The following is a 23,846-nucleotide window of genomic DNA, read 5'->3' on the forward strand; positions in this document are numbered from 1 at the left end:
CCGATTCTGCTGAAGATAACGGCTCTCTGACCACCCTCCACTACACGAAACATAATTAGTCATTAAAATCCAATCAAAGCATAGACATTCTTTTTGCTTTTGGGGTAAAATGCATTATTTGATGACTTTTCTCACTTAAAGGGACATTTCACCCAAAACCTTAAATACTGTCATCATTAGGGTTGCAAAATTCTGGGAATTTTCAAGGCTGGAAACTTTCAATGGGAATTAACAGGAATATATGGGAATTAATGCACCCCTTTGATTCGGCTTAAGGTAACAGCTCTCTGACCACCCTTCACTACACGAAACACAATTAGTTATTAAAACCCAATCAAAGCATAGATATTCTTATTACGTTTGGGGTAAAATGTATTATTAGATGACTTTGCTCACTTAAAGGGACAGTTCACACAAAAATTAAAATTCTGTCATTATTAGGGTTGCGAAATTCCATGAATTTTCTAGGGTGGAAACTTTCCATGGGAATTAACAGTAATATATTTAAATTAATGGGAATATATGGGAATTAATGCATCCCTCTGATTCCACTAAAGATAACAGCTCTCTGACCACCCTCCACTACACGAAACAGAATTAGTTAAAATTCAAACAAAGCATAGATATTCTTAGTAATTTTGGGGTAAAATGTATAATTTGATTACCACTGAAGTGAGTAAATAGTGAGAAACTGTTTATTTTTGGGTGAAATATCACTTTAAAACAGCCCCTCATTTCAGCATAATCCTCCTTTATCGTTCAGCATGGTGATTTACCAGTATATGTGGCTTCTTTGACTCCATAGACGAGGGCTCCAGCTCCGATGAGCAGCTTCACACCCAAACCAGCGCCTCGAGGACCAGACCCCATCCTGCTGGCAATCTGCCTGAGTTGCTGCAAAAAACCCTGAAACAAACACAAATGTAAACACACTGCACAAATACAGTATTTCCCCAAGCAGTGTGTTACAGAGATTTTCACACACACCGGTCATATTTTTGCAAAAACTTTTAATACAAGTCACTATTTTAAAGATTAAGTTTTTTACTGATTATTCTCAGCGCTGACGTGCTTTCATTTTCTCTATCTCATTCAAGGCGAGTTCATGCCTCAGGAAAATACCTGTTTTTATTTGGTGTTTTTATGTATGGTTTTTCTTTGATATTAATTTGTCTATTAATGCTTCTGAAGCGGCAGATGCCATCATCCCACTCGCCCACACTTTCCTGTTTGTTTGTTTATGGAATGGGTGTCCCACTTAGTCCGGTTACGCAATTCTGATTGGGCAGAAAAAATGTGTCCTCACACAATTGGCTAGTGAGACTGTCAGACACAGACGGCAGTCACACATTTGCTCTTTGCGGGAGCAATTAAATAATACATACATCTTTCATTTCGCAGCCTCTTGCAATTGGCTAATCGAAACGTTTCAAATCGCGATTCGATTAAATCGCACAGCCCTAGCAGCTACATATTAACTTCGCAATAAACGACCCTGGGAGTAGAGAGTAAAGATGTTATATTTGAGTGGATTAAACTGTTTAATACAACCAAAAATATAGCCAATATATTTTTGCTATTTTGCTAATATTGGCAATATTCACTGAAAAATTGATAAATATATTAATTTTCAAAAGGGGGTGTAGTCATTTATGGCCTGTTTCCACTGAGTGGTACGGTTTGGTACGCTTTTATGGCCGTTTCCACTGTCAAATGGCGAACCGTACTGTACCACTTTTTCGGCACCCTTTCGAAAGGGTACCAAACACGAGAAAGGGCACGAAAAGGTGGAGCTAGACACGCAGCTGAACGCTATTGGTTTACAGAGCTACGTCATTCATTTACGCAACAAGCCAGAATGAAAACAAAAGAGCTGCCATGTTTAATAATAACGAGCCATGGTCGACCCGGGCTCAAACAAACCTTGTCGTCGTCTTGAGGAACAGCCACAAAGCCAAAAAGAAGAGCAGATTTTACCCTGTTCCCCGTAGTTTTTTACGAGCCAGTCTGAAGCGTGAGCGGTTTCGCTTTCTTGCTTGCACTCGCGTGCGAGTCTATATTTAAAATAACAAACTTCTTGAGCTGATGATAATAACATGCGCTTGAATATTGACGTGCTTTTGAAACCCGATCCTGTCAGACACTGACAAACGCGAGAGTGAAGCACGAAAAAACAAAGGAGAAGTCGGAAAAAAAGGAGCACATTATTTTTCAGCAAACATGAAGAAAATGCCATGTATAACTAACTTATTGTCTTCACCTTTTGGACTATTATAAACTCAGAAAGATGGAGTTACTCTCTAACAGAGGCTACATGAGCTGGTGAAGATTAAAGGCATAGATGAGAGGTTTGTTCTGACTGTGGGCTATATGTTGCGTGTTGTTTTTGAACCCAAATGAGGACTAAATGTCTGCTGTGTGTAGTTCTTCTGTAGTTGGAAATATATCGGAGACCGTAAGGGTCTGTATGTGCTTATATAAGTGGCATTTAATTATTTATTTAATATTATTACAGACGTTACAATAGGCTATTTCGCACTGTCATTGATCTGCAGTTATAATCAACTCATGTTCATTGAAAAGTTAGTAATAAACATTATACAGAAGTATTTATGTGTGTAAAGCATCTGTTTTGTGAGAAGTGCTGCTCATATGATAAGCGACCTGTACAGCTTTACTGTAGACATTTTATCGAGCGAAAATGACGTCGACTGAAACTTTTTCATACACCACGCCCACCAAAAGGGTACCCTTGGTAGTGGAAACACAAGCCTGATAAAGGTGACCCGTAACGTACCATACTGTGCCAACTATGATTATTATACCATCATGGACAATTAATATATTCAACCTCTACTCTAAATCTGCCTAAAAACACTGATTACTTCCTCCCTCTGTCTTACATGTTATACATTTGGAAGTATTTTTATAATAATAGACACAAAATAGCATCACAAAGCCTATTTAAATATCACAATCATACTTTGATAACTAGAAAACTTGCTATCACATAGTCTTCATGCTTGATTCTTAAATACAATACGTGGACATTATGTTTGAAGACACTTCATAGAGTAATGAGACAACGATATAATACTGGAAACTGTTTACATCAGAGATGCCCAAACTAGGGTACGCAGGCCAAAGTTAGCCCATGGTAACCTTTGATTTCGCCCGCCATCACTTCTGAGATAAGGAGGAGAATGATGGAGAGGTAGGTATTTTCATTTCAAATGTTATGGAATCTTTTATTTGTTTGTTTTATGGATAAGCTACACAAAAGCTAACTGAAATGTAATGTTTTAATGTAAATGCTGTAACTTAGTTTAAAATGTAAATACTGTCAGCCCCATTACGAACAGAGGACAATGCAGAGGCTTTGGAGAGCAAATTAAGACAAAGATTCTGCTAGTGTATTCACCACTGAATTCCACTGTGTTATAAATGTGATTGTTTTTACAGCAAGTTATCATTAAAAAAGTTATACTGCGTTAGTTAATATGAATCAAAGTAATGTTTTCTATTTATTTTGAAACATTATGAAACAAAATAGTATTGTATATTTATGTTCGGCCCATGGCTCTCAATGATATTTGGTTTTTCGCCCTTCATACAAAAAAGTTTGGGCACTCCTGGTTTACATCAAATACTTAACAATCCAGCCTGATTTAAAGTTCATTAGTAGACTTTCGTAGTATCATAATTAATAGAAAACATTCTTTTACAGCTCTTTAAAATGATATTAGTGATATCTGTGCAGTCCAGTGAATAAATAAATGTGGCATAATAGTACGTCAAACTATCCAAATGTGTCTAACTGACCTTGTGTAGGACAGATGAGGGGGCTCAAGATCAAGGCTTTGTTATTAATTTACCACATACATGTTATTACAAGATGTTAGAATGAGCAATATCACAATTGTTAGTTTAAATGTGTGAAGGTCACGCATTTAAAGTTAAACAATATTGCATCATAGTGACATAACTGAATCCTGCATGAAGCTAGCACACTGCTAGCATAGCTGTACGCAATACAAGAACAATCATACGCAGCTAAATGCAAACTAATGCATACAGGCTATTTAGAATGCCAATATCATCTGCAAACAAAACGTTAATTCACATGTTTAATGCGTTGTGTATATTTTTAAGATATTAAGTAACTTACTCCGGGATCTTTGCTCGCCATGCTGTCCTTCTATCGACTGTACGTCACCTGTGACAGTCCGAGCACGTGGTTCTGCACTTCCAAGCTTATCCCGTGGCATTATGGGAATTGTATTGTATAAGTATATGAGTGCTTGAACGCGTCAAGAGGTGGCAGTAGAACTTTTGTAAAGGTAAATTAAAGCTCTAAATTGCATATTAGTGTTTGAACAGCTTCTTTTTGTCTTTTAAATGGGACCTACTATGCAAAAATCACTTTTAAAAGGGGTTTAAACACAGTTGTGTGGCAACAGTGTGTGAATATAACCAGCCTTTAATGATAAAAATTCATTAATTAGATTTTTTATGATCACACTTCATAAAAACAGTCTGCTGGAATGCTTTGATTGACGGTCTCCCTTTGTAGATGTCATCGGACATAGATATTTACACTAGCATACGGACACTGAGCATGCATCAATAGCGCCGCCACATTTGTACAGTGCTCCCAGGACAAATGTTATTGTACAAATTTTGGGCTCAATAAGTATTGATGATAATACAGTTGTCAGCTTGTCACCCAGTAATAAGCACAGTTATTCTGCAAAAATAACGTTAAAGTGAGCGGCGTTCGTCTGACAGGTCCATTTGCGATAGCACCCTCCCAATGGATATTGGATAAGACGAATTGGCCAAGCATCCAGCCCCAAATATACAACTATCTCATGGAAACTCCAAGTGATTTTACAAGAGAGAAGTTAAAGGCTCACAAGTCTTTGGATGCCAACAATTTTGTTCTGTGTTGTCATGTGCAAGAAATAATGTTCCATGATTACCAGATTCAAAACTGTAGTGTGAAAAACAGAGGTTCTGTCTATCCAAAGACAAGGGAAGAAGACGGAGCTAGGCCTGGGTAATCATCAACAAGCAAAACAGCTGCATTTTGATAGCGAACTGCACCTGTACGGCAGGGTATGTGAACGTACATGTTTACATTTCATTCTAAACATACAGTGTCCACAGTTTAATTCACCAAATTTAACTGTTTTTGCTGAAATCATTGCTGATTATTATCATTACCTGATATGAAATGAGAACTGCAGAGTCGAGCATTTTTAATTAGGTCCTCAATCCATTCAGCTCCCTTTTAGCCAAAGACGTCTGCGGATGATATTAAAAGCAGTGTGACAGGTCCGTTAAGTTTTGAAAACGTTAAGTTTTCTATTTTTGGACTTTTGGACTCGAATTTGGCATCCTACCACACAACACCACATGTTTGCTATTGCAACCGGTCTTTTTTTGCAACCGGGGACCCGTGTGACGTCATGTGTGATGTAGGTTGGTAATTCCTCTATAAGGCAAAGTAGCACCAACTTGCACTAAATACTAGGCTTATGCTAGTTTTGTTGAATAAAATCAGCAAACAATGTAAATAAGGTGTAACAACAAGATGCTGCTGTGCTAGAAACTTGTATTATTGTCGGCTGAGTGAAGGAGTCTTTCATAACGGAGATTCATTCACAAGCGAATCGCTCCCTCCGTTAGAATTAGAAGTGAAAGCAGGAGAGCGGGTGTGTTTCAGGACATGGATTAGATCAAAGTTAACAGGTAAGGAGGATAATACATTTCCATGCACACAAATACACGCTCTTTGTCGGTGTCCGTGTGCTCACTTATCCAGCGATGTAGAAAAAAAGTGATGTAAAAATATAATTTTCATAATTTAAAAAAATATTTGCATACTGACCACAGAGAAAACTCCTGATCATGGATATATGCATATATGTGTATACATCTATGGCTCTGGATGGCCACAATCCTCCACTACACCTTGGTCGCACATTTATTTCAAAGGAGCGCTACCCTGTACTAAAATGGCGGCTCTATTGACGCATTCTATCCAGTAGACAACAACGGCATAGGTGACATCTAATGTAAATATCTATAATCATTGGAGAGGAAAAGCCTCTCCGCCCATTAGTGATGATCTCTCCCTCATTGGCTTAGGATGTAAGTCTTGTTTTTGAATCCGCTACTATGCTGACACATTGGCATTTATAGCTCCACCCACTTTAAAAAAAAGGGCTGGGAACACATTCTCATTTGAATTTAAAGTGACAGTCACCAAATTGGCACAATTTGGCTCAAAGCCTAAAAGGGGCAAATTTAAAGAGTTATAAAACACTATTTGTGTGGTACTTTGGGCTGAAACTTCACATACACACTCTAGGGACATAAGAGACTTATTTTACATCTTATAAAAAGGGGCATAATAGGTGCCCTTTAAATCTCTGTTAATGTTAAACCTCAAAAACCTCTCTAAACCTGAAACTATATTCTCATTATTGTTTTGCATTGAAATAAATAGAAATAGGTGTGGTATGAGTAATTTATGCAAAATAAAAATTTTCAGTCCAAAGACAGTCCAAAGACATGCAGTACAGGTGAATTGGGAAGGCTAAATTGTCCGTAGTGTATGAGCGTGAGTGAGAGTATGGATGTTTCCCAAAGATGGGTTGTGTAAAATTGTGCTGGATGAGTTGGCGGTTCATTCCGCTGTGGCGACCCCGGATTAATAAAGGGACTAAGCCGAAAAGAAAATGAATAAATGAATGAATGATCATTTTCTTGACACAGAGAGTCAGGACCTCTGTTTAACGTCTTGTCGAAAAGACAGCGCTCACCGACAGTATAGTGTTCCTTTCACTTTTACTGGGGCATTAGGACTCACACAGACCACAGGTTGAGCACCCTCTGCTGGCCTCATTAACACTTCCAACAGCAACCTAGTTTTCCCATGTGTTTTCCCATCCAGGTACTGACCAGGCTCAGCCCTGCTTAGCTTCAGTCTTGGGCTGCAGGGTGATATGGCTGTGGCGTACAACATAGCTTATGTAATAGGTTTGCATGGTCGTGCCCAACTAAGCCTAGTTTCTGTTGAGGGTTTTTTTCACTTCACTTTCGTCAATTGGTGAAGTTTGTTCCTCACCACTGGCTTGTTTGGTTTGGGACTTGTGGAGCTGCACATAGATGGATTTGCTCTTCAGTGTTTACACTTTCAGCAGTGATAAGTTGAATTAGTAGGTATTGTTATCAAATAAATAAGAACTATATCAATTGAATATTAAATAGGTAGTGTAGTATCTATTAAAACCTACTAGTACCTAAGAATGAGCACTACCTAAAGAATAAGCACTCATAGCTAATAAATAGGTACTTATTCTCAATGCATAAACTAATATCTAAAGTAGTAGCAATAAAATAGGTAGTATGTTTAATCGAAAGAAAAAAATGTCTTGCGATACGGTCTTTTAACTCACATGGCTGCATTGAAAATAGCTTATTATTTCACATGGTTTCCCAAAGCATGTATGGCACACAGGTTATTTGTTCTTTGTGTCAAAGATACCTGACATGATTGACTTTCCTGCTCCAAAATCCTGTACTGAATCTGTCACTTTTTATCCCCGCTTGTCACGAGGACAGATGGTGGATGTATGAATTCACCACCGTGACAATAACACTCCGAACAGCCATGTGATGCGCACTGCGCTGTCATTGTGTGACCTTTGACTAGTTTGACATCAGCCCATCTGGCATCTTCTGGGACGAGGCGTTCGTTCATTGGCATTCACTTCAGTGCGTCCAAAAGAGGGCCTGTTCACCAATGTGTTCCAGCAACCCCAGGTCAAGTAGGTCAAGCGAAAAGAATAGCCAATAAGATTATCCAGCTTCATTTCGGGGCAATTTTAGTTCCATAATGGGCAAAATTATAGTGTTTTGACACAAAAAAAGCATATTTAGAGTGGCATGGTCACCTCACAGCAAGAAGGTTGCTGGTTTGAGTTCTGGCTGGGCCAGCTAGCATTTCTGTGTGGAGTTTGCATGTTCTCCCCGTGTTCACGTGGGTTTCCTCCAGGTGCTTCGGTTTTTCACATAGTCCAAATACATGCGCTATAGGTGAATTGGATGAACTAAAATGACCGTAGTGTATGAGTGTGTGCGTGAATGAGTGTGTACGAGTGTGTACCAGTGCTGGGTTGTGGCTGGAAGGGCATCCGCTGCATAAAACAAATGCTCAAGTAATTGGCAGGTCATTCCGCTGTGGCAACTTCTGATAAATCATTAATATTTACTATATTTATTATTATTAATTTGTTTGATATTTTATTATATATTTACATATATTATTATAATTTTTTTACTCAACATACAACTAATCAGAAAAGTGTCAAATCTTACTAGTGAAATAAAAATATTGCCTGTAACATTTCGAATAGTGAGTATCGAAAAATGTGTAGTGCAAGTTTAGCCACATAAAAAAGTTTGCTATTCATATTTAGATATTAATTTTTCTTTTTCTATTTTTCACACTCTCAAACATATAAAATCTATAGCCAGCATTTATAACATAGCACTTATTCAATAGACACTTGTACTTATTAAACAGATAGTCTGTATTCATTAGATACTATTTAATAGGTACTAAAATTTATTGAATGGGTACCACTTAATTATTAGTCTTTTTAAATTACATGTTTTAGGTTTTTTCATTTGACTATAGTCTAAAAAGTTTCAAATCTCATAAGTGATAAAAATATTACCTGAAACATTTCGAACAGGTGCAGCACGGTGGCGCAGTGGGTAGCACAATTGCCTCACAGCAAGAATGTCGCTGGTTTGAGCCTCGGCTGGGTCAGTTGGCATTTCTGTGTGGAGTTTGCATGTTCTCCCCGTGTTCGCATGGGTTTCCTCCCGGTGCTCCAGTTTCCCCCACAGTCCAAACACATGTGCTATAGGTGAATTGGGAAACCTAAATTGTGCATAGTGTGTGTGTGAAAAAGAGTGCATGGGTGTTTCCCAGTTATAGGTTGCAGCTTGAAGAGCATCCGCTGCGTAAAACACATGCTGGATAAGTTGGGGGTTCATTCCACTGTGGTAACCCCTGATTAATAAAGGGACTAAGCTGAAAAGAAAATGAATGAATTTTGAATGGTTAATAATGTATTAAGGTGAGCCAGCCTTATTTCAGGGCAATTTTAATTTCATAATGGTCAAAAATGGGCTTTATAGCAGGGCTTCGCAAACATTTCAGCCTGCGACCCCCAAAATAACAATGCCAGTGACTTGTGACCCCCACAGTACTGTGTATTTTTACTGTATAACAAACAGTAATTTTTACAATGCAACTTTAAAATACAGTAACAAACTACATATATGTCCTAGAGTAAAATACAGTTCATATTATAGTTCAGTTTGCCAGAAACCAGTTTGCCAGAGTAAACAGTAGCATACTTTTACTGTAAATCAGTTACAGCAAAAATACTGTATTTACATTTATAGTACCATTTACCTTGCTGTGTATGTATTTACAGTATTGTATGAGTTTACTGTAAATATACAGTAGTTTTCACAGTGCAACCTAAAATACAGTAACATACTGCATAACTGTGCTACAGTAAAAATCAGTTCTTATTACAGTTCAGTTTTCCAGTAACTTACTGTAAATCAGTTACAGCAAAAATACTGTATATACATTTACAGCACCATTTATCTTGCTGTGTATGTATTTACAGCATTGTATGAGTTTACTGTAAAATATACAGTAGTTTTCACAGTGCAACTTAAAATACAGTAACATACTGCATAACTGTGCTACAGTAAAATTCAGTTCTTATTACAGTTCAGTTTTCCAGTTACTTACTATAAATCAGTTACAGCAAAAATACTGTATTTATATTTACAGCACCGCTTATCTAGCTGTGTATGTATTTACAGTATTGTGTATCTTTACTGTAAAATATACAGTTTTTATTACAGTTAGGTTTGCCAGTAACTTACTGTGAATCAATTACAGCAAAAATACTGTATATACATTTACAGCACCATTCATCTTGCTATGCATGTATTTACAGCATTGTATGAGTTTACTGTAAAATATACAGTAGTTTTCACAATGCAACTTTAAAATACAGTAGCATACTCTTTAACTCTCCTCCAGTAAAATACAGTTCTTATTACAGTTTAGTTTGAAAGTTACTTACTGTAAATCAGCTACAGCAAAAATACTGTATTTACATTTACAGCACCAGTTATCTTGCTGTGTATGTATTTACAGTATTGTATATCCTTACTGTAAAAGATACAGTATTTTTTTACAATGCAACTTTAAAATACAATAACATACTGCATTAAATGTCCTACAGTAAAATACAGTACTTATTACAGTTAAATACTGTGTCATTTGCAAAAATTTAAACAGAGCATATCAAAGTTTTATTTTATGACAATGTCAGTTTGATTGTATGAAGTTATTCCAGTGAAAGCAATGCTTTTCCACCGTATAATGCAGTGCACTCTGGCACAGCTCTTTTTGCTTTGATTGGGTTTTGCTTGGCTGAGTTTGCCTTTTCTCTGCCGTTTAGTACCATTAAATGTAGGGTGGATTATCTCTAAGGATGAAATACCTGAAAAACCTTTTCATTCCAGGTCTTCCCATCCAACCAGAGAAACATGGATGTCTTGTACGGATATATATATATATATATATATATATATATATATATATATTTTTTTTTTTTTTTTTTTTTTTTTTAATATGACCTGTTGGTGCCATTTCAGGGGCATTTTTTTCTTGTGGTGGTATAACAACGATTTAGTCATGCAAACCAAAAATACAGAAGTAGCTACAGCTGACTATTTAAATATAGTGGGTTTGGTGTTTTCCACAGAACTTCATCAAGGAAATTTGGTAGATTTGGAAACTTAAAAGGAATTTATCGCAATTTACAGGAATTTAAGGGAATTAATTAGAAATGTACTATTTATATGTTTTGAAGAATGTTGAAAACTGGTAGCCATTGACATCTGTAGTATTTCCCCCTACTATGTCAATGTCTGCTTACAACATTCTTCAGAATATCTTTGTTTGTGTTCAACAGAAAAAACAAAACTCATAAAGGATTGGATCAAGTGGAGTGTGAGTAAATGAAGGCAGAATGTTCAGTTTTCAGTGAACTTTCCCCTTGAAAGTTCAAGAGTGACTGATTAAAATAGTCTTTATCTTTACAGTTCTGCACTTGAGAGCAGTTTGTGAAAAAGCATAAGATGTTAGGGTCAATTAGCATATGAATGTCTGGGCCTCAGGAAATGTACAGGCTAAGTTTAGTTTAGACTGAGCTCTTTTTAGCATGATGGTTATGGAGGTCTGTTGAAATTGTCTTTCACTCCTGAAGGATAGCTGTGCCACTGCTGGTAAAAATTCAATGAAGTTCACTAGTTACCAGTGTGCACTTTTCAAAACACAATGAGGTTAAGCAGTAAATCAAACAAAGCTAGATATTTGTTTAGTCAAATTAGGCGTGTTTTAAACTCGCATGAAAAGCATACATTTGACCCATGGACCACAAAACCAGTCTGAAGTATGTTGAGTATCATTCATTTATTTTCCTTCGGCTTAGTCAATATTTATCAGGGGTCACCACAGCAGATTGAACCGCCAACTATTCAGCATATGTTTTTTATGCAGCGGATGCCCTTCTAGCCGCAACCCAGCATTGGGAAACACCCATACACAATCATTCACACACACACACTCATTCACTACAGTCAATTTAGTTGAATCAATTCTCTTATAGCGCATGTGTTTGGACTGTGGGGGAAACTGGAGCACCCGGAGGAAACCCACGCCAACATGAACATGCAAACTCCACACCGAAATGCCAGGACTTGAACCAGCGACTTTCTTGGTGTGAGGCGACAGTGCTAACCACTGAGCCACCGTGCCGCCTAACACACAATGCAGAAACATCTTAATTAACCCATAATTGTCAAATCCGTTAAGCTACCAAGATCAATTAGCATTTTAACTGCCTTCCCTTTATTCTTTGATTCTTCACTAGATCCTTCAAATCGATTGGCCCTATTGGTACAGCAGTGCCTCATTCGTTCATCATGTCTCATTGGAGGCATTCATTATGATTGATTGTGTCTTGCTCGGTGTAGCAGTTTACGCTTAATCAGAAGAGAGACACACAATGACCTATTCACTAGCAGCTACGCAGCATGTTAGCTTCAAATTAATCAGCTGACATGTCATCAAATATTTCCTCTCTCCGACTGAATGAGGTCAGAAATCCTCAATAACCAGAAACCTAAATCCTTGCCTCTGATTAACGTTGCATGACTTTTTGGAAATGGTTTCGACTCTTCTTGATTGCTACACTGTAAACAATTTCCTGTAGAATCAACAGTAACAAACTGGCAGTAGTTACAGCAAAAATACTGTATTGCTGCAGTACGGTGGCTCAGTGGTTGCCTCACATCAAGAGGGGCGCTGTTTTGAGTCCTGGCTGGGTCAGTTGGCATTTCTGTGTGGAGTTTGCATGTTCTCCCTGCGTTCACGTGGGTTTCCTCCGAGTGCTTCGGTTTTCCCCACAGTCCAAAGACATGCCGTACAGGTGAATTGGGAAAGCTAAATTGTCCATAGGGTATGTGTGTGAATGAGTGTGTTTGGATGTTTCTCAGAGATGGGTTGCGGCTGGAAGGGCATCCGCTGCGTAAAACATGTGCTGGATAAGTTGGCGGTTCATTCCGCTGTGGTGACCCCGGATTAATAAAGGGACTAAGCCGAAAAGAAAATGAATGAATGAATGAATGAAATTGGCCGTAGTATACACTGTAAAAAATTAATTGTTGAGAAAACATAAAAAAACAAGGCAACTTGATGCAGTAAGATCTTTGAGTTGTGTCAACAATTGTTTTTTAGTTCTTCTCAGCAACAATATTTTGTTCAGCTAACATAATTTTGTTTATTCAAGCAATGTTGATTATTGTATTTTACTAATAAAGATATTCTTGTCACATCAACTGAAGCAACAGTTACTGCTATTGAGTCAATTTATTTTTTTCAGTTTAGTGGATGATTTTTTTCAAATTTGCAAAATAATTAATTAATACTAGTTAGAATATCACCCTGTTCTTAATCATTTTACTTAAAAACGACAAACACAAACTCACTACTTAATACATTCATTCATTCATTTTCCTTAGTCACTTTATTCATTCATGGAATGACCGCCAACTTATTCAGTATATGTTTTACACAGCTGACCTCCTTCCAGCTGCAACCCAGTACTGGGAAACACCCATTCACACTCAGACACCTGTACTGCATCTCTTTGGACTGTGGGGGAAACCGGAGCACCCGGCATGAGAACACAGGGATGCCAACTGTCCCAGCTGGGTCTCAAACCAGCGACCTTCTTACTGTGAGGCGACTGTGCTACCAACTGCGCCACTGTGTCATGCCTCTTCACAAGCAACAGATAAACAAGCTTAGTTTTCAATCGTCACGTCACGCATGCACAAATTATTTAAATATCAACATTCCTGTTGAACACAAAAAATTTTGTCCAGAAAACTGTTAAACATGTAGACATGACATTTTAGCGAATGTAGTTGACATAGCTTATATTTTATGTAGATCGGCAGTTATTCACAATTCTTAGTATTTATGACAGAAAAAGTACAGTGTGCTGCACAAATGGTGATTTAATTTTTTACAGTGTATGTGTGTGAATGCGAGAGTGTATGGGTGTTTCCCAGTACTGGGTTGTGGCTGGAAGGGTATCTGCTGCGTAAAACATGCTGGAATATTGGCGGTTCATTCCACTGTGGCAATCTGTGATGAATAAAGTGACTAAGCCGAAAGAAAATGAATGAATGCACTGTATTTTATTGCAACAGTATTATTGTCTTTTAAATAAAGAACAATACTTCTATTATTATTATGCTGCACTCACTGTACACTCTCAGAAATAAAGGTACGTGATTTGTCACTGAGGTGGTACCTTTTCAAAAAGTACACATTTGTACTTGAAGGGTCCATATTGGTACCTTAAACGTATATATTAGTACCTAAAAATTTTAGGGGGAACACTTTTGTACTTTTTAGGTACTAATTTGTACCCTTGAGGTATTAATATGGACCTTTAAGGTACAAATTTGTACCTTTCGAAAAGGTACCACCCCAGTGACAAATCACGTACCTTTATTTCTGAGAGTGTAAACACCCTTTGTTGGGGTTATTTTTGTAGTAAATATGTATGTAAAGAACCAACATGCAGTTCATTATGCATAACACTAAAAAACAATCAATACTATAATAATATAGTAATAATACTACTATTACTGCTACTAATAATAATAAATAATAAAATAAAAGACAATACTACAAATAATTACTATAATATTAATTATGAATACCCTTTATGAATATGCCATCATCGATTCTCTGGATTTTCCATTAAAAGTTATATGATTTGTGTAATAAGTTATGTTGTGTTTTATTTCATAAACTACACATAACAAATCGTCAAAATTTTAAGTATATATTATCAGTTGAAGCATTTATTTGAAGAAAATGAAAATATTTAGTGGAAAAATTTGCCAATCCTGCTCCTGGAGATCTACCTTTCTGCAGAGTTCAGTTGCAACCTTGGCCATACACACCTGTCTTTAATTACCATGTGCCTCTCCAGATCCTACTTAAAAGGCACGCTGTCAGCAGTAACACAAATAAAACCTTTTAACTCAAAATAAATACCCTACGCACCTGTAAATAACTTTGAAATTATCTCTTTCTCGAATTATTTTTCCAGAGGTGTATATTCTTTCATCACTTAGCAGAGTAAAGTACATTAATAACAGTGGATAGTAGAGTACCGACGCCCTCCCACAGCAGCAGCAGCAGCATCTTCAGTGTTGATGTTATTCATGGGAGGCGGCATCGGCTGAATGAGGCGTTTCCGCGCCCAAAGTGGGCTGGGACTCGAACATTTCCACTGAGGAGTGAAATAACCAGAGGAGAAAACCCAGAAGACTCACACTGCTTTAGTCATATCGCACACTGAACCGTCTACCTCGAAGCTCGCGGCGTAACATGAGCGTCAGGAACTCGGATGCTCGATCTCGCGAAAGGTCCTGTAAGAGGAATCCTCACGTGGACGCGTCTGGAGCATGAAAACACATCAGGACCACAGACTCAGGGAAAGCTCCGCTCCTCTGTCTCCTCGTTGACAATTTGCGGGTGTTTTTAACACTTGGACTGAATATGTACCAGGGACATTCACAGGTAAGCTCGTGTGCTGTTTATTTTTAACCCCTCATTAATATTGGCCAACGGCGCGTGAAGCATCCCATCTACCGGCACGTGCGCATGTGTAAACTAAATGCACAAATTGAGGAGTTTATATTGTTATTGTCCTATATTATATTGTCACTCTTTAAGCTGGATTTTAGCTCGGGCAAAAAATAAAACATTTCACGACGTAAGCTTGAACAGCCTGAGGAGGCGTAAACTCAGAGTCTGAGAAAGGGAATATTTCAAGGCGTTATTTTGTCCCATTTTAACGTCTTTACTGTCTGAACACTGTGTTCTGGTTGTGTTTGTGTCATTTGCACTAAATAAAAACATCGTGGTTTTGAAATTGCCTCGGAAAAGGTGATGTTCTTCACGAGTCATGTTACTGTAAGATAAGTTTCACATGGTAAAACATACTTTCATTCAATAGAATGTGTTATGATTAGGCTACATCTGTATTATATTATTAATTATCAGGTTTATACCTCTATCTATCAATATTCTGAACGATTTATTATGTGAACGCCAAGAAATGTTTGTAAAAATTGTCATAAATATACGTAAACATCATATAATGTGAGTATATACATGTTCAGGGCTGGGCGATATGACAATAATCACGATATAAGTAATCTCATATCCTGAAAACGATATATAACACGATATAGTACTGTTTCTGTAAATTTAGCCAGTTATTAGTTACATTTATTACTATATATAAGCAATTAATATATAAATATAGGGGCGTCACGGTGGTGCAGTGGGTAGCACGATCGCCTAACAGCAAGGAGGTCGCTGGTTCGAGCCACGGCTGGGTCAGTTTGCATGTTCTCCCCTTGTTCGCGTGGGTTTCCTCTAGGTGGATCTTGTTTCCTTTACAGTCCAAAGACATGTGCTATAGGTGAATTGGGTAAGCTTAAATTGTCCGTGGTGTATGTGTGTGAATGAGTGTGCATGGATGTTTCCCAGTGATGGGTTGCAGCTGGAAGGGCATCCGCTGTGTAAAACATATGCTGGATAAGTTGGCAGTTCATTCTGCTGTGGTGTACCCAGATTAATAAAGGGACTAAGTCGAATAGAAAATGAATATATATATATATATATATATATATATATATATATATATATATATATATATATATATATATATATATATATATATGAGCAACTCCAGTGTTATGGGTGTGACATTTGCAGTATAATCTCAAAACATAAATTCACAAAGAAAGTATATGTTAACATTATATTGAAACATCTGTTTATATTTTCCAGATCAACTAACAACAGAGTTAAAGGATCAGAAAAATATCAATCTGTAAACACTTTTTATATTTTAAATGAAGAAAATAAACATGCGACAAAAAAGTAAGCGAGTTTACAGTCTACCACTTACCTTGTAGAAATTCTGTGAATTAAATGCACAGGCCAAAAGAAACAATGCTCATCAAAAGGAAAAGAGTTGGCTCTCTATAGAATAAAAAAGATTGATTTTATTTTATTTGACATTTTTTGCATTTATGAGGAAAAAGCTCTGTTATGGATGTGACAGATCATGTGAAATTGGCACATGTGTGATTTTGGTAAATCAAATATAATAGTTTAAAAACATTAACAGAGACATTTATGAGTATTTTTGAAGCACTGTAAAATATTTGCTCACACAAAAAAACGCAGAAAAGGTTTTGATATTTTGGCGAAAAACCTATTTTTTTCATAGCAAGGTTGACATTTGCATAGAATTGCTGATATATGTATATAAATAAATAAATAAATAAATATATATATATATATATATATATATATATATATATATATATATATATATATATATATATATATATATATATATAGTACGGCTGTGCGACACACATTACAAATACAACGATTTCGATTTAATTTGTGATTTAATTTTTGTAGTCAAGCTTTAGCTCAATAGTCTGTATTGTAGCTTCTTACTGCTAGTGTTGTGTTAGTGTTGTGTTGTGCTAGTGAGTGTTAGTTAAAAAAAGAACTGAAAAGATATTAACTTACTTAATAATTTATTTAAGATTATTTTTAAATATTCAGAAATGAAACACAAATTTTTCTCTAGAGCAAACAGTAAACAAATAAAATTACCTTTCTGTAAACAAGTTGAACTCAAATTAGGGAGATAGTGTAGCTTATTATTAAAGCAAAAAATAATAATAATTCTAAGAATACAGAACACTCAGCAAACTAACAAGGCTGAAACAACTCTCAAATTGTACTTTGCTGTTGCTTGCTACTAGATTGAGTGTCACTGGCAATACTTTCAGTTAACTTTTTAGCAAGACACTCATCACTCAATTGTGCTCACTCAATTGGCTAGTAAGTCTGTCACACACAGACGGCAGTCAAGCATTCGCTTTGGGCAGGGAAAATTAAACAATACAAATATATTTCATATCGCAGCCTCTTGCAATTAGCTGATCACAATGTTTATATATATATATATATATATATATATATATATATATATATATATATATATATATATATATATATATATATATGTATTAGGGCTGTGCGATTTGGGGAAAATGTCTAATTGCGATTTTTTAAATTTATTTATTAATTTTATTTACAGATATTGCGATTCCGATTTGTATATATATATATATATATATATATATATATATATTTGTATATATATTTCCATATATATACATATGTGAACACATGAAAAGGACTATTTCATTTTTACATTTTAAAGTAGGGCTATATACTTTAAAATAATTTACCCATTCTTGTGTGATCGAATATCTCACTTCATTTAGAAATATAAAATAAATATTAATAAAATATAAAGCACTTTTCAAAAACCAATCATCACAGGTCCAACATAAAAATAGAATATATTGCTAAATATAATGCAATATGTAAGCATTGTGCTTTCAAGATTGCAATTTCTCACAATGCTATTCAATGCTATATAGGCTATTCTGTTTCTGTCTGAATCCTTGTAATTTTATTTATTTATTACCATTATTTAACCATCTCTTTTACAAGAGAGACCTGGCGTGCATAATGGCATGTAACACTGCGCATATATAAATGACCACAAAGAATTACCAAACACAATGTATTTTGTGACACCACGAAATAAACTATAGAGCTTAATATGAAACAACACACTTTTTATTGTCATATTGCACAGCTCTAGTTTAGGCCTGAATATGCAAATGTCATTTTTATCTGAAGTGGGTCTAGACATGTCAACTCAACCTTGTGAAGAAGCTGTTTAAAATGCATGTTTCTTTTTTCTTTAAGAAGCAATACACTTCAGCCATTAATTAATACCTGACTGCAGGCTCAACATCTGTGTTTCACACTTGGAATGAATTTGACCTTCATAGAGCCAGATGAACTTAGATATTGCCTGCTGCCGTTCACATGACTGATGATGCTGTGCTTGCACTTCAGGGAACTGCCATCAAGTGTGGTTTGCTTCCGAGTCCTCAAGATAAATATGCCTTGTCTCTTACAGAGCTGTAAATCAGAGTAGTTGTGTTTGAGACCATAGTTCAGTGCCTTGTGATCGGACACTAACTGTGCTGTACTGGTGTATGTTTGCAGTCATTTGCTGCATGATGATTTGCTGGTTTTCTGACATTTGAGATGCAGAGGAGCAAAAATCTCTTCTATAAGGGGTTTAAACACAGTTATGTGGCAAAATTCTGTGAATATAACCAGCTACTAGTGGTAAAGATTTAATAATAATTTTTTATGATCACACTTGATAAAAACAGTCAGTAGAAACACTTTGATTGACATTCTCTTCTTTGCGCGTGTCATCAAAGGAGGAAAGCCCCGCCCATTAGTGACCATCTCTCCCTCATTAGCATAGAATTGTTAGTGTTGTTTTTGAATCTGCAACTATGCTGACACATAGGCATCTGTAGCTCCGCCCTCTTTTGAAAAGAGCAAATCTCATTGGAATTTAAAGCGACAGTCACCAAAACGGTACGATTAGGATCAAGGCCTAAAAGGGGCAGTTTCAAATAGTTATAAAACATTATTTGTGTGGTATTTTGAGCTGAAAACGTCACAAACACACTTTAGGGACATCAGAGACTTATTTTACATCTTGTAAAGAGGAGCATAATAGGTACCCTTTAAAAGTTGTGTGTAAAGGCTCAGATGGTATTGGTTTATGGATGCTACAAATCATTCTCACTGATTTCTGCCTCTCAGAGAACGTCATGTGTTGAATTTGCATATATAAGACTCTGAGAGTGAGCATTATTGATGCTTTATTCTACTCTTTTGGTTTCCACTTATGTAAGAATTAACTTAAAATAGTACCCATTTCTCAGATGAGGATAGTGATTAAACTGATAGTTCACCCAAAAATGAAAAGTTCCTCATCATTTCATCAAACTGGTTCTAAAATGGCCCGTTTCCACTGAGTGGTACGGTACAGTACGGTTCGGTTTGGTACGCTTTTATGGCCATTTCCACTGTCAAAAGGCGTACCGAACCGAACCGTACCGTACCGTACCACTTTTTCGGCACTCTTTCGAAAGGGTACCAAACATGAGAAAGGGTACCAAAAGGCAGAGCCACATGCGCAGCTGAACGCTATTGGTTTACAGAGATACGTCATTCGCTACGCAACAAGCCAGAATGAAAACAAAAAACCCGCCATGTTTGAAATACACTGCGAGAGATTTTAGCGGAATTATAAATACATATAATAACGAGCCATGGTCGATCTGGGCTCAAACAAACCTTGTCGTCGTCTTGATGGACAGCCACAAAGCCAAGAAGAAGAGCAGATTTACCCTGTGCCGCATAGTTTTTTTACGAGCCAGTCTGAGGCACGAGCGGTTTCGCTTTCTTGTTTGCGCTCGCGGGCGTCTAACATTATATCTGAAATAACAAACTTCTTGAGCTGATGATAATAACCTGCGCTTGATTATTGACGTGCTTTTAAAACCCGATCCTGTCAGACACTGACAAACGCGAGAGTGAAGCGTGAAGAAACAAAGGAGAAGCCGGAAAAAATGGAGCACATTATTTTTCAGCAAACATGAACAAAATGCCATGTATAACTAACTTATTATCTTCACCTTTTGGACTAATATGAACTTGGAATGATGGAATTACTCTCTAACAGAGGCTACATGTGCTGCTGAAGATTACAGACACAGATGAGAGGTTTTCACTGACTGTGGGCTATATTTTGTGTTACTAAGTAGGATAAACTTTTTATCTGAAAAAAAAGTGTGCATAAATTACAACATAGGCTGATTTTGAAAACGTAGCCCTATATACATTTCTGGAGATCCCGAACGTATGGCACTGTTCCTTTTTTCGCTTTTCCAGCTGACCGCTTGCCTCCATGTGGACAGCTTTTCCGCTGTTATCAGTTTGTCTAGTGGCTTGCCGCGTATGTTGGTGTACTTATGACGTGGAGCGGAGTTGACCGTTGTGACAGGGTTTGAGTCCGGCAAAGATTGTAGGAAAAACAAAAGGCCAAAAAATAAAATAAACCAGTAAATAACAGGGTGAGAATGTGGTAAAATCTGAAAACGTGATAAAAATCAGGCAGCGGGGAGCTTTTCTTTTTTTGGATTGCTTTTAAAAACACTTGGTTGGGTTTAGGAAAGCAGGTGGGCGGGTCAATCTGTGCTTTTGAAAACACTATTGGTTGAGTTTAGGGAAGGAGGAGGGTGGGTCAGTCAATCGGTTAGTCAGTCAGTCAGTCAGTCAGTTAACAGCGGCCTCTGGTGGATTTATGCGAGAACAGCAGGCCAAATGGCACTTACAAGAGAAATTTGAGATCTGAAAAAGCGTACACAGCGGCCTTTAGGGGATTCACGAAAACAAAATTAGCAAAAAAAACATACCTCCTGGGACATATTTGGTGCCCTCCAGTAATGTATATTGGGGTATATTTTCAGGATGAGCCTGGGTTGGTATATTATGATGGAAACATATTTGTGGAATAAATTCCAGCATGCGCATAAAAAATGTTTTAACATTTTTAACAAAATTTTGTTTTAAACAGATCATGTGATGATAAAAATGGGCATGAATAGGCAGCAGTAATGGACAAACCGGTAAAGTCTATATCGGATAAGTGGCCAACCGGAAGTGCGATATGCACATCAATATAGCAGCATTTTTTATGACACTGTATAACAACAAGTAATATTTTTACAGTACTCTGACGGTTGGGTTTACGGTTGGGGCGGGGGTAGGCATTAAAAATACAATTTATTAAGTAATATAATAGATAGCATAAATAATACTCTGTACAACTACTGTTTTTACATTACTGTGATGGTTGGGTTTAGGGTTGGGGTGGGGGTAGACGCTAATAAAATACAATAAATGGGAAATTTTATAAATTATAGAAATAATCCTCGTTAACTTCAGGCCGCAACCATATCCAATCTAGCAACAACTGGACAAATCTGTTGACCAACTAGATTGTACAACATCAGAAATATTCTCCCTAATCGTCATCTAATTCTCTGCTATAGTTCATCATCAAAATGGTTCAGTATTATTACCTCCATAACAGGAAGATCTTAAATAAAACAGATCAGACAAAATATTACTAATTTCCAGAAGTAATACAAATAAAACATGTATGTTTTGAACAATGACATGAACAAATAAGCAGTCCAAACTTTAAAAAAGCACTGGGCACTGGGAAACACCCATACACTCTCACTATTACACACACACTTTACGTTACGGCCCGGTAAATACAATTAGGTAAAAATATTTTTGACAGAAGTAAAATTTTAGGGTGAACTATCCCTCTAAGAGGTGTTTCTTTCCCTCCTTTGATACAGCAATGTTCCCAACAGTCGAGGCTTTCCCTTGTGAAGGTACATTAGTTCAGCCTAGCACAGGGATGCGGGACACAGAAGAGAGAAGCCCTTTGATGCGCTGTTAGCCTTTTATCACAGAAATTTACCTTCAACAAAACCATTATGTCGAGATTTTTGTGCTTGGAGCAGTGCTTTTGTTCCATTTGTACAAGCAGGAGGTGTGATTATTAAGCCTTTGAGAGAGGTAGAAATGAAGTAAAATACGCTTTCCAAAACATTTTTGGGTATTGAAGGCATTGAGCCATTTGGGTATGCATTTTCTATACAATCATTTGCATCGTAGCCACTACAGTTCAACATTGATAAATAAACTACCTTAAAATAATGGGAATTTCTCAAAACTTATGGCATTATTTGCTTCAATTGTTCTGTATTGCTGTGAAAATGCACTAAATCTTGTAAAATCTTGTCTTTTTTTCAATCTCAAGAACCATTGGACTCGCAAAATCCTGAAGGAACTGACTAGCAAGAAAGAAACCATAGTAACAGTCACACCTCCATTGTGAACGGTGAACTGTGTTGGTTCAACAGTATAGGACTGTTGTTAATAACATCACTGACAGGGGGACTCTGAAATCTCTGATATACAGTTGAAGTCAAAATGATTCGCCCTCCTGTGATTTATTTATTTTTATTCTGTTTTAAATATTTCCCAAATGATGTTTAACAGAGCAAGGAATTTTTCACAGTATTTCCCATAATGGTTTTTCTTCTGGAAAATGTCTTATTTGTTTTATTTCGGAATAAAAGTAGTTTTTATTAAAAAAATAACTATAAGGTCAACATTATTAGCCTGTATAGACAATTAAAGAAAAAAATGTAGGGCTAATAATAATGACCTTAAAATAGCTTTTAAAAAATTTAAAACTGCTTTTATTCTAGCTGAAATAAAACAAATAAGACTTTCTCCAGAAGAAAAAATATTATCAGACATACTGTGAAATTTCTAAACTAATTAATCTAGTTAAGTATTTAAATGTCACTTTAAGCTGAATACTAGTATCTTGAAAAAATCCAGTAAAATTTTTAGCCCCTATCACACATACAGACCTTTCCAGAGGTCTGTATGTGTGAACAGGCCCTTTTTGAAAATACCGGTAAATTCGTTCCGGCTATTTTCCAGAAAGAGAAGTTGTAAAATTACCTGTAATTTGCTGGAATGCTGCGCTGTGTAAACGCAGAAGGAAAATTGCCAAAAAGAGCGTGTTCATGCTTAGAACACACTGACGTGAGACGTCTACTCCAGCCAATCAGGACACTCAGACGCATTCACATCAGCGCTGTTTATGAAAATAAAAGCCTTTGAATATTTTCCCAGACACATTTAGCTGATAGATGTTAGTCAGATAACGTTTCTATGTTCCTTCTTAATGCAACTGTGTAAAAAATAATCGATAAAATGCTCATGATAAACCGCTGTTTGTTTACCTTCAAGCTCTGCTTTCTTCAGTTGCTTGACGCGTGTGCACATGAAGCAACCGGTGAGCGCCAGCTCACACATATTTTATGTACATCTCGACATGAGAAAGTGTTCCTCCATATGTTTTCATCGAAGCTGTTCACAATACTCATCCATCCACAGAGTTTGTAATGTAGTCAAATGTTTACAAATATAAGCGCAGCTGTTTAGAGCTAATTTCTGGTTAATAATGTCAGAATTTACCGGTATTTTGGAATAGATGTGTGAA

General features: G+C 36.6%; 2 protein-coding genes across 3 annotated transcripts in view; one reads left to right on the forward strand and one right to left on the reverse strand.

The window, feature by feature from the left end:
• phb2a (prohibitin 2a) overlaps positions 1-4,243 on the reverse strand; it is a 23,367-nt gene extending 19,124 nt beyond the window's left edge. The window contains exons 1-3 of the mRNA XM_056471456.1: positions 4,169-4,243; positions 777-906; positions 1-40 (exon numbers count right to left, since the gene is read on the reverse strand). The exon at positions 1-40 is cut by the window's left edge and continues 45 nt beyond it. Coding sequence (XP_056327431.1) covers positions 1-40; positions 777-906; positions 4,169-4,189 — 191 coding nt within the window. The 5' untranslated portion in view covers positions 4,190-4,243. The remainder of the gene's footprint in view (positions 41-776; positions 907-4,168) is intronic.
• A 10,790-nt stretch (positions 4,244-15,033) lies between these two features.
• Positions 15,034-23,846, forward strand: part of pex5lb (peroxisomal biogenesis factor 5-like b) — an 89,818-nt gene continuing 81,005 nt past the window's right edge. For both annotated transcript variants that reach the window (XM_056471466.1, XM_056471473.1), the window contains exon 1: positions 15,034-15,280. In XM_056471466.1, coding sequence (XP_056327441.1) covers positions 15,260-15,280 — 21 coding nt within the window. In that variant the 5' untranslated portion in view covers positions 15,034-15,259. The remainder of the gene's footprint in view (positions 15,281-23,846) is intronic.

This window comes from Danio aesculapii, chromosome 2 (assembly GCF_903798145.1).
Source record: "Danio aesculapii chromosome 2, fDanAes4.1, whole genome shotgun sequence".
In the NCBI taxonomy this organism is placed as follows: domain Eukaryota; kingdom Metazoa; phylum Chordata; class Actinopteri; order Cypriniformes; family Danionidae; genus Danio; species Danio aesculapii.